We start from the raw sequence: 12,592 nt of genomic DNA, 5'->3' as shown, positions 1-12,592 counted from the left end.
TTCCTGCTTTTTGCCCATTCAAATTCTGTTTTGGAATCATTGATAATTTTTTTTGCATCTGTTTCAGGCTTCAGTATAGGCACTAAAGGAGGATGGAGTTCTTAATTTGAGCTAGTTGTGGTTATGCCTGGTTTTTCATTAGTACAGCCTTAGCACATCTTTTGGGGAACTAGGGTTCTCCAAAAGATGATAGGGGACAGCAGTTCAGAGTGGTGTGGGGAATGTATGTTATCATGCCAGTGAGGATTACTTTGGTGATGTGTTCAGTGCATATGTTTGGATTGGAAGACTGCAAACAATAGTCCAACCAAAGGAATGAAGCATAGTAGTCTCTCAGAGGCTGTCCCATTTCGCACTGTTATAATGCCAGACTATTGTGCAGGTGTGACTGTGTTAGCATTGTTACATGGGGCAGGAGATGAGCGCTAGGTTGTGGTCAGAATTACCCGGGGGGGGGGGGGGCTCACTGCGTTCACTGTATATTTGGAAGGGTCATTGATAGGGAAGAGATCTAGGGTATTTGGGGAGTGATTTGGGTTATCTGGTATTCTGGTTGGCTTGTGAACTATTTGTGTAAGGTCGTTGGTGATGGCAAATTTTTCAGCATCTCTGCCTGCAGGATCTGTACAACTGGAAGAGGAAAGCCAGTTGGTGCTATGGACATTAAATTCACCTAGGAGGATGATTTCACTGTTAAGATAGTGGGACTGGAGGAAATCAACTTTTGAGGAGAGGAAATTAAAGAGCTCAGAGTAGTTGGTGGTATTGGGAGACCAATAGAGACAGCAGATGAATTTTACTGAGTGGGGAGGGATGTTTTTAGCCAAAGAAGGTCAAAGTTGGGGTGATTCTAGGTTAGGTGCTCTCTGGCAGGGTATGTCAGAGCAGATATATGCGCACTCACCACCCTTGGGTCGAAAGGAGTTAAATAGTGAATAGTTTGGATGGTGACGGGGGAAGGTGAATTGCTCCTGCAAAGCTTTCTTAAGTCCCTCAAGGTTTTGAGGAGGGAGTTGAGGGCAGCAACATGTCTATCTATATCATTTCAGAAATGCTCCATAGGATTAAGGTCAAGAGACCTGGCTGGTGAGGCCATACAGATGATAGTCTCTTCTTGAAGATATTGGCTTTATTCAATGACAATGAGCATCATGTAGAATAAACATCTTCCTTATCACACCTAAATACGGATGAACATAGATATCCAGGACACTATAAGTTGCAGCATTCATATTTCTGCTAGGAAGTAAATACAGGTCAGTACATCCACCCAATGGATGCTTCTCCAAACTATCACCCTGCTTTCACCGTAAGTGTCCTTTCATGGATATTAAATGAAGTGATATGTCCCTAGTTCTCTCCAGATAAAAGCATGCTTGGTTTCTTTTTAGAACAAATCGGGGCTCATCTGTAAACAACACCGATCTCCGTTGGTCTTGGATCCAGTTGACTTGGTCCATTTCGAATGTTCTCTCCTGTGGCATTTGGGATAGGGACATGCAGATTGCTGGTCACCTAGCATACACACCTCCTTTGTGAAGCCTTCTGTGCATGAAAGTAGATGAAGCAGATCGTGGCTTATTTGGGGTAGCAGTCCTGTTTCAGTGAGCAGATAATCATAAACACCTTCCAACTTTTACAGTTGTAGCCCATGGCCTTAACTGTGTCTCTGGGATGCAGAGATACAGTTTTTGGCCATTGGAATTGGTTCCACAGTCCATGAACCAGGGAGCAACTCACATGCAACCATCTGGCTACCTCAGCCTCTAATCTTACAATTGTTTTTGCTGCCTGAATTTATCAGTTTAATGATGTCTTGGCCATATTCAAAAATTTTGCTGACACACAAAATGGAAAAAAATGCCGCTTTTATGCCTTGTCTCATTTGCATATACTGCTGACAGCGCCATTCATTCGTATTCAATAACCAGTCTCAGTGTTACTTTTTTACATAATGTACCTGACTTCATGTGTTTTTTCCCTTTTATCCCTGAGTTATCCTGATTTTTCTCTTTGTTCCTTAATTTATGGAAACCTACATATTTCTAAAGAAAGAGGTTATTTTGGAATGTGAGGTTCTCTGGATATTTTTAATAGGTATTTTATCAACAATTTCCATATGTGTGCATTAAATGATAATTGAATATATCTTAAATTTCAGAAAATGGAAGGGTAACATTTCATGTAGAACATGAATTTGAAGTAAGTCTCATTTTCTTTATTTTTCTTAATATTTTATAATGATATTAAAACAGATTTTTATAATGAAAATATAAGATGCTCTTAAGAGAGTATATATTAGAAGACTATGATATTCTTTATCTAGAAAGCTGCAGAAAAAATTCAATTTGCATATTCATAATATCAGTTGGTTTCACTCTTAGTACTTAAATCTTTTTGATAATTTGGCCGGTATAATATAATATACGAGAGGAAGGAACTATATATAATATAAGAGAGGGAGCCACAGGATCAGATCAGAATATTTATTGTCTGTAAATTGTGCCAATTTGCCTGTACTGTGATGAAAAACCCGAGTTTCCAGGAGGAAAAAACCCTGCTATCTCCATATGAGATTGACTAACTCACCATCAATTGAAAAAGGTCATGCAAATGAGAATCGACTGAAAAAACTTTTTCCAATCGGAGGGCTCATCCTACTGTAAAAATAATCATAATTTAAAATTATGAATATTTTTACAAATTGTTTATGTTAGTACATTATTAGTTTTGGTTTCATAACACTCATTGTCGGCACTTGCAATGTGCCTGTTATTGATGTTATTTTGTCAAAATGAAATGTAAAGCATTTAAAAAATTTATGTACTTACTGGATTTGGATAGTTGTGTTACTTTCAGAAATGTTATTGTAATTTAAAATTATCAAGTGTTGTGTTTTATAAAGATATTCTCATTACATTAACGGAGACGACACGTCAGCCATTATACATAACTTCTTGCTTGCCACTCACAGATAGTGCACATGCTCGCCGAGGAGTGATGTACTTTGGTATCGAAGTAATGAAGAAACTAAGAGTGAGCTAATGGAAGTTTAAGAACGCAGGCTGGAGAAAGTTTGTTCTTATGAAGGTTTAATTTTATGTGATAGTCAGAAGAATATTAATAGTAGATTCTGAAAAGGAATAGTAAAACTGTGAGTCTTTAAACCGGAGGAGTTGAGACTGTCAACAAGTAATTAGTAAATAAAAGAAGATATTATAGTCTACGTTCTAAAGGAATGTTCGAGGAAATGCTTATCGGAAAGTTTCATTTGTCTTAAGGACGCCGGATATATTTGTTATTTCTACTGGAAAGGGTGATGGAATTAGCTCAATTTAGATATGTTGTTTTGAAGTAGTAGAAGAAACTTTTTTCTTCAGTACAAAAATTAGTAAATTGTGCATCAAACTGAACTGCAAGAGGTAAGAGTATTTAAACTTCAGTGAGGAATAATATTGTATGCTACATAAGGAAGGATTCCATGGAAAAGAAGAAATGTATATATTTTCAAGAAAAGGCCCTAACAAAGAAACTCACTGTAAACATTTTTGTTATTGTGAAAACAAGGTGTTTATTCTGATAGATGTGATTAAGTATATGTTAAATAATCCAGTAATAGAATGAGTCAGAGAATGGGTGATTTTAATATTTTTGGATAAGAAAATCTAAAGCATAGATTTATTTTTGAAGGCCTTGGATCCAGTATTTTGTAGCTATGTGATTTTATTTAAAGTGTATATATATTGTTTTAGTTTTATTAAATGTGTATATTTTTTATATTTGGTCTTGAGTCAGTGATTTTCCAGATTCTAAGAAACAGTTAAAAGTCATTGCACTGATCGAAATTGAACCCTTGTGTGTAACCCTGGGAATAAAAATAATCTTTATAGAGATAATCATAACAAATAGCGATTATTCTTTTCTAAACACTATCATCTTTCTTCCAATTGCACTATGGAGGCACTAAATATAAGATATTGCAGCTCTAAACCATTTTTATTTCAGGTGAGATTTGTGTCCATGAAAAGTGCTGTTTTCATTGAAAGCAGTTGAGGAAAAATTTATATTCATGTTGTCAAAAGAGAGAGAGAGTGTACTAGCCATAACGCCTCACTTTCAGTTCATGCTAAGATATCTGATGACACAGGTGTCTCTTGAACAAAATGTTTTGCTTGACATATTTTCAGAATTATGTTCATTATTTATGACCAGTTTTTTATTTAATTTTGCAAACTTTTTAAATTGAAACAGAAATTGAAGCTGTAACATGTAAAGAGATTCCTGCTTTTGTTTTAATCACCTGCCCCCACATGGCAGTCGTGTGTTGTAGGTATCTGTATATTAAGGCTTATAGGTCTTGTGACCTCACTCATGTGAGAGATCAAGATATTAAAAAAAAAATTATACAATCCATACGAGTGCAGATCTTTTGGTGGAGAGGGGAGGAGAATGTTCTGCACACAATTTTGGTGACTCGTCTCTGTAATTTCTCTCTCAGCACAAACCATAGTCCAGTTCCGTCAGAGGAATCTAAATGTAGATGAAATGAGCTAATTGCCAGCCAGGTTGGTGAAGATAATGTTGCCACAACAGGCCATATAGGTTCAGATCCAAAGATATTCATAGACATCCAAACTTACTTATAGTTTGGATGTCTATGAATGTTTTATTTCAATCCCAGTCGCATTAGTTTAGAAACCTATGATACATTTTAACATTAAATAATTCAGAAATCCTGCTCCTAAGATGACTAAACATGGAACAATTGGGAGCAGGATTCCTGAATTATTTAATGTTAAAATGTATCATAGGTTTCTAAACTAATGCGACTGGGATTGAAATAAAACATTCATAGACATCCAAACTATGAGTAAGTTTGGATGTCTACGAATATCTTTGGACCTGAACCTATATGGCCTGTTGTGTTTGAACACTAAGTCTTAGGAGCAGGGTTCTTGACTCATTTAATGTTAAAATGTGTCATCCAGCCTGTTGTGGGTGGGATTTTCTACTATTTATAGTAGAGCATGAATCGCTCTACTATAAATAGTGTGTAGCATTCTTTTTTTTATTTGAATAATTTGAAAAATTATTATTATTAACAATTATTATTTGAATAATAATTGATAACCTCTCTCTCAGATTCATGCAATCACTTTTCATGGAGGTTTAGTTTCTGCTTTGTTTCTTCTGTAGATATTTCCATGGACAGTGCTCTCTTGAACCAGCCTTCATTATTCTTCCACTCTCTTGCAAGACCATAAAAACACATGGACAACAATCTGTTGAACTGACAACTCTCATTATCCCACTTTCTTACACTGTAAGAACAGAGCAGCTGCTGGTTGATATCTTTTTACTGTACAACTTGGAACTTACTGAATCACTGAACCAACTTTTCTTGCTTCCATCATTCTTGCACTCTTATGCTCTCTTCTGAGTCTGTAAGAATGCATGGACAAGATTCTGTTGAACTGACCACTATCATTCTTCTATTTCTTGTCACTGCAAGAACATGAGTAGCTGTTGGTTAACATCCATTCACTGTCCAGTTTGAAATCTATTGAACCAACTTCTCTTCCTCCTTTATAATTCCATCTGCTTTTGTCCTTTGGAGTATCCTGCTTCATTCTGGAGCTGTTCAATAAACATGTCAATAAATACTTACTCCTTTACCTCTTGCCTACATGTGGCACTAATGTGCTGTAGATATTGCAACCTTTTGTGTGTGGGTTTAAAATATTAAAAGGAGCATTTGAAAGCTGACTTGGTAGTTAAATATGTACTTTTAAATATGCTTTATTTCAGAAGTAATTTTTACCTGGAATATTATAAGAATCATTCAATAAAATTTATGCCTTTATATACTATAATCAAAAATTTTCATGCTTTTATTTATCATAATATAGGTATCTCTAACATTAATGGGAGATGGACCGCATATCTCTTGGAGGTTATTAGACATAGATATTCTAGTAGAAGATAAAGAGACTGGAGGTATGTAAACAGTAATAATAATTTATGCAAAATATTTTCTTGTGGATTTATTTGTTATGTGGACATGCTTTTATAATGAAATGCAAGCAAAGACATGCTTCTCAGTCAGCAATCTGGTGTTTGTTGGTGAAATACTAAGAAACTGTATGGTAAAATAAATCTAATAGTTCATAAGAAAGATTCCAGTAATTGGACCACATGTTTATTAAGCTAAATGACAATAAAAAACAAATCCGACAAGTTTCATAAATCATTTGACTTACGTCTTCAGGGGTCAAAGGTAACTAAAAGTTTAAACACAAGAAATGAGAAATTACTCAAAATAGCTCATTATATACAGTTGTGGCTGTCCAACTGTTATTAAATTGAATATCCAAATGTAGATTCGAATATTCAATTTCTCCATTACTTCCACCTTAATATTCACCTCTGGGTCTGGCTCCCACTGATGAGACCTCAATAAAGGTCGAAACCGGTCTGGGTAGTGGCCCTTCCCTTAATGCATAGCATTATACATATCCGCAAGGAGATATGCTTTGCATTATGGGAGATACTAAGGCAAGTGATGAGAACTTATACTACCTTTACTATGAGTTGTCCCAGTCCTGAAAGTACTTCAGGCACAAACTTTGCTTACACTTGGATAAAGGATAAAACCCAATATATAATTAGTAGCATAGCCAAGTGAAAAAACTTCCATTCCTTTGTAGTTGTTCAGGACATATCAATTAATGGCTTCCTCTCCTCAGATTTCTCAATGCCATTGTATAATTTTCACCCAATCTCTTCTTCCTATATGTTTTTTCTTATATATCTTTATTACACACACACACACACAAGAGGTACAAGAACCTATAGCACATCAGTGCCATGCGTGAGGTGCAAATAAGGATTGATAAAGAAGAAATCTATAGACATTTTGCTTAAAGAGCTGGGGGTTGAAGTTGTTGGAGGTGTCAGTGACCTTCTCTTGCTAACTTCAACTTTTATCCATAGCTATGCTGATGACAATCAACCCTTTCCCCTTCATCATTTCACAAACTTCATAGTGCACAATCATTAGAAGCTTGAATATCTTCCATAACAAATGCCATAACTCTGATCTCCTTGCTTCAGTGGGGCAAGGATAACCATCTGAACTTCATTAGTACCAGAACACAGACTTGTATCTGTCACAAGCAAAATCTCACTTCACTTCCCTTTGGATAACAACTCAGATCCCAACATATGATCAGATTTCTCTTCTTGTGCTGACTTACACCTCTAGTTTCTCTTGGCACAAATTCATTTGCCACCAAAAAAGCTCGATGTATTGGGTTCTCAAATAAGTTCGTTCGATTTTTCAGAGTGGAATGAAACACATTTTATTTAATATATATAATACATGCTAGTCAGTTATATATTGACTCTCTTTATCAATGACCTCTTGCCATCTGTCCACCAACTTCATTATGCTACATTCATAAAACTCCTGAGGTTTACTGACGAAAAACTGATCCAGGTGTCTTTTGACAGCCTCCTCATTAGCGAAGGTTTTCCCATTCAGAGAATTCTGAACGATCAGAATAAGTGGTAATCGGAAGGTTTCAGGTCTGGTGAATACAGAGGATGTGGCAAAATATTCCAGCCAAGATAACAGTTCTCTGGGTTGTTAATGATGTGGGGGGTTCTGGCGTTGTCGTGGTGAAAGACAACTCTTTTCTGATTTGCCAATTCAGGACGTTTTGTGTTAATTACATGGCCAGTCGCATTAACTGTGAGCAATAGACAGTTGAATCAATCGTTCTGCCTGATGGTAACACCTCATAATGGACAACACCTTTATAATCCTACCACACACAGAGAACATGATCTTCTTTAGGTGCAATCCAACTTTCAAGGTTGTTTGCGGCAGTTTGCTCTCATGCCTCCATGATCTTTTATGTACACTTTATTGTACACTACCCATTTTTCATCTCCCATAATCATCTGCTACAAAAATGGTCATTTTCTTGGCGATGTCGCAGCGAATCACAGATGGATATGCAAGCAGTCATATTGGCCTCAGTCAATTCATGCAGCACCCAAACATTGAGTTTTGAAACATATCCCAGCTTGTGCAAATGGTTTTCAACACTTGTATGGGATATGTTCAGTACTACAGCAATCTCCCGCACTGTTTGTGACGAATTTTTGTTGACAATATCCTTCACAACACTCGAATCAACCTCAGTCGGGCAACCGGCATGATGTGCATCACTGAAGTCGAAATCCCCCGAACGGAATTTGGCAAACCACTTTTGGCATACGCATTCTGTTAAGGCACCATCCCCATATACGCTGCATATTTTTTATGGGCCTCTGCAGCTCGTTTGCCTTTTTTGAAATAAAAAAGCAAAATATGCCGGTAATGTACGTTATTTCCTTCCATTTCTAAAAATATGTTACACATACACAACTGAAGTAGGCCGAACGAAAATTCACTGAGAGGTTATGTGAAATGTCCTCTTTCAACTGCACAATAGCGACAGGCAAAGTGGCGTAAACTTGTACTAACGCATAAACCGAATGAACTTATTTGCCAACCCAATAGTTTTAACTTAAGACACTACTTTTAACTTATGCACTGCTGCCGACATATACACTGTATAAATCATAAATCCACTTAACTTTTTAATACTGCTCACACATTTGGAGTGTTACACCTGAAACTCTAAAAATGCACGATGCTGCTATGCTGAAGAGGACAGTCTGATTAATCGATGACCCCCCCCCCCCATACACACACACACACACACACACTTATGCAAATGCATTCCATTTACACTCACATAGATATTTTGTTTCCTTCATGTCTCTTCCATATATATGGTAATACCCCACCTTACGATGCTTCACTTTGCAACAATTCACTCATAGGACACTATGAGTGGATTTTCAGTAATGACCAATGCCCAACTATATGAAGTTGGATTTGCTCATATGACAGTTTTAGTGGCATGTTGCACCCATTAATCAACCTATGCACAGTTTTTGTGAACTGTTTGTTTTTGTTTACAATGTCATTGCTTGCTATATCTCACTGTGTTTTAGCATTTTGCTCTGAATTATAAACTGTTATTTAGTTCATAAAGTTCACAGTAAATATACTGTAGCTCCCACTGAAAAGTAGACATGTAAACCTATTACATTGGATACTGAGGTTAACATGATTAAATTTAGTGGCAATGGTGAATCAAACACACAGATAGGTTGTAGGCTAAACTTATCTCACACTACTTTTTTTGAGTTGTTACAAGCAAAAATAAAGTTCTCAGTGAAGTCAAAAGTACTACACCAGTTAATACTACATCCGTAAATTATCCATCGACTTTTATTGCCAAACTGGAAATACTTTTAATGGTGTAGATCTATGACCAAACTGTTGGCTTGTTCCCTTAAGCCAACTATTCAAAATAACTGTTTCATTTGTTTATATGACATAAATAAATGTTTTATTTATGTGACTTGTGCACAATATACGACTGCTTAAAAATATTATTAAACCACTGCATTCATCTATAAGCAGAAGGGTGGAGGAAAAGGCAGTGATTGATTGTGACAAAATTCACTATGCTGTAACCTGTGTCATGGCACAGTATGATCTTTGCTATCCTTGCACCATAAAACCACAAACTGTTGGCTTGTTCCCTTAAGCCAACTATTCAAAATAACTGTTTCATTTGTTTATATGGCATAAATAAATGTTTTATTTATGTGACTTGTGCACAATATACGACTGCTTAAAAATATTATTAAACCACTGCATTCATCTATAAGCAGAAGGGTGGAGGAAAAGGCAGTGATTGATTGTGACAAAATTCACTATGCTGTAACCTGTGTCATGGCACAGTATGATCTTTGCTATCCTTGCACCATAAAACCACAAATCAATCAAACTATACAATGGTGATCTGGAACCTGACATATTGACTGGGGGTATGCCTATATTCTTCTTCTTCTTCCTTTTTCCCCTCTTTTACCTTGCAGTGTCGAGGGTTTTCTATTCATTTAACTGCAACCGTACACAAGGATAAGGTGGTTAGCCCTATGCCTCCCGGTGTATCCTATGACTGTAGAAGCGCGGGGTTCTCAAGGCTGGTTTACCTGCTTGCGGGATGAAAATCCCCAGATAAACTGGGGAGGGAAAACCCTGCAGTCCACGCCCGAGACCAGCTAACTTGGCTATGTCTGAGAAAGATCCTAAGCTCCTCACGTCAGTGACGGGAATCGAACCCAGGACACTCCTTTCCCAGGCATATGGTTGCGAAGCGCACACCCACTTGGCTAACGCTGTTTAATATGGTATGCCTGTATTTCCATTGATATTTTGCTGAACCAGCTGCCATTGTTTCTACACTTTCTTCCAGAACTATAGGAACAACAGTAACCAATTTTCTACCTCCACTTTCATCCCTTCCACTGGGTTGTAGCTTTATGGAAACTATATCCACTTAAAAACAGATGTAAAAGATCAAATCATGCTGTTTAATATGGTGTCATGAACTCCTAGTCTAAATTTATCAAGATGATGGATCACATGTAATTCATATTAACTTCACCAGAATATGACCAGTCTAATCATAATACTTGAAGCCACATGAGGATCAAGTACTTAAACACCACACAGTGACAAAGATATTAAATTTACCTCCTATTATTTTTATTCTCAATAAATCAATAAAAATATATTAAAAATATTACACAGAAAAAATAATATATTTAAAAACTGCAATATATATTTAAAACTGCAATATATTTAATATTAAACAGAGTTTATTTGTCCATAATTTTAAAACCACACACTTAATATTAAACACAGTTTATTTCTCGGTAATTAAAAACAGTACTAATTAATAATAAACATTATCAATTAGCTTTTTAAAAACTGACATAGTGATGTAATGTCTGTGTTAGATAATGAATGAAGGAATCTTGCAAAGAAATCATTCATTCAGGGTCTAACACACTAAATTACACAAACAGAGAGAAATATCTGCATATCAGCTGAAATTAAAGTGATACTTCTTCACATATGTATAAAATTGCATTTTATTTTATGTACCATGTATTTTAATCTATTGTGATCATACCAAGATCGAATTAGAGATTGTCTTAAAAGAGGAATTTGTTAATATTATTTAAGCCTCACTTTAGCTGTATAGAGTGATTATGAGTCACCAGATAGATATTAAGTAACAACTCATAGAAGGTATACAACTACACGTGTCCAGCGTAATGCCGGAGGCAGTACTTACGCGGAAGGTACATTGATACAAATTCCGTGAATATAAGAGTATAACAGCAAAGGGGACAGCAAGGGATGAACCCAAGGGGAGAAGAGATATAGGTCGTGTGCAAAGGGGACTCCAAAAAAGGGGATGCTCAAACAAAAAATATAATAGAATGAGCGCCGTATCGCCTCTCTCTTGTCTTATCGTTTTTCCTGGTTCAGAAGTTAGCCGGTGGTTCGAGTAAGGGGGATGAAGCATCAGGGCTACGATGTCGGACGGCGAGCTTTCCTGAGAATGTTGTAGGATTCCATGCAGAGCTGAAGGTGAAATTTTCCAGTCCTAGCAGAATCGAGCCCTCGCTGAAGAGTCCCATCGAGAAGAATAGAGATGTTTCCTGAGAGACAAAGAATCGAGTCCATGATCGGCAGTAATTATGAAGATAGCGTAGTCCCTACAGTGATGTAAGGACAGCCAATAGACAAGAGGTAACCAGACGTACACGTGGTGCTGAAGGAAGTCGGAAAAAGTTCGGTAAAGTAGAATTACTCTATTTTGTGTTTAGAATTCCTTAGAAGAGAGAAAATTACTTGTGAATGTAAATTATGAACATTATTCTCAAGAACTTTGTGGACAGACTCTAATTAGATAGTTTCTTCCTTTTGAGAATAAGAAGAATTGTTTGGAAGAGGTCTTTTGTGTTGTATTGATTGATTTGATATAACGAGATTAGGACTGTAGACTTATAGTAACTGAATAACATTAGAGGGTTAGTTATATTATCTTATGAATAGCTTGCAGAAGGGAATTTTAACTTAACACCATATCATTTGTTATCTATCCCAATTATCAGTCACTGTGTCTTACATGCTTTATAACCTTTGATTTAAATTTAAAGTGTGGGTTGATCTTTTAACTCGAGTTTCCTTATTTAGTATTGAGATAAATTGAATGCCTGAATTTCTTTAGTGTATTTTGCTTTGATATTCTAATAAACATGATTTATTTGCCTATACCTGAGTCATGCCTGATTACGATTCCGAATTACCACTTATAAAAATAGAACCTCTTTTGGCAGGAAGGAATTAGAAAGTGTATATAATCATAGATTTAGGTCACGACTGCAGTCTGAATCTATACAGCCATATTAAAGTAAAATATAGTGTGAGAATGCCTCAGAATCTATATTGTCTCCCTGAGTAAGGATCTCTTCGTCTATAGGATACTGGTTGGCGCAGCATGATATAAATTTGCCAGTATCCGAAGAGGAAACAATCCTAGATGTAAGTATATTAAGCCCGATATCTGAAGAAGTAAAATAGCGATTGAAAGATAGAAAGGGAAGA

At 36.3% G+C, this 12,592-nt stretch overlaps 1 protein-coding gene across 2 annotated transcripts in view; it reads left to right on the top strand.

Moving 5' to 3' along the window:
- MED14 (mediator complex subunit 14) overlaps positions 1–12,592 on the top strand; it is a 429,754-nt gene that overhangs the window by 111,747 nt on the left and 305,415 nt on the right. For both annotated transcript variants that reach the window (XM_090411452.1, XM_090411451.1), the window contains exons 7-8: positions 2,162–2,202; positions 5,910–5,997. In XM_090411452.1, coding sequence (XP_090267578.1) covers positions 2,162–2,202; positions 5,910–5,997 — 129 coding nt within the window. The remainder of the gene's footprint in view (positions 1–2,161; positions 2,203–5,909; positions 5,998–12,592) is intronic.

This window comes from Typopeltis vanoorti, chromosome 21 (genome assembly GCF_054136105.1).
Source record: "Typopeltis vanoorti isolate ZY-2024b chromosome 21, IOZ_Tvanoo_1.0, whole genome shotgun sequence".
NCBI lineage: Eukaryota > Metazoa > Arthropoda > Arachnida > Uropygi > Thelyphonidae > Typopeltis > Typopeltis vanoorti.
Note: the sequence above shows the minus strand (reverse complement) of the source record. Positions and strands in the feature narration are given on the sequence as shown.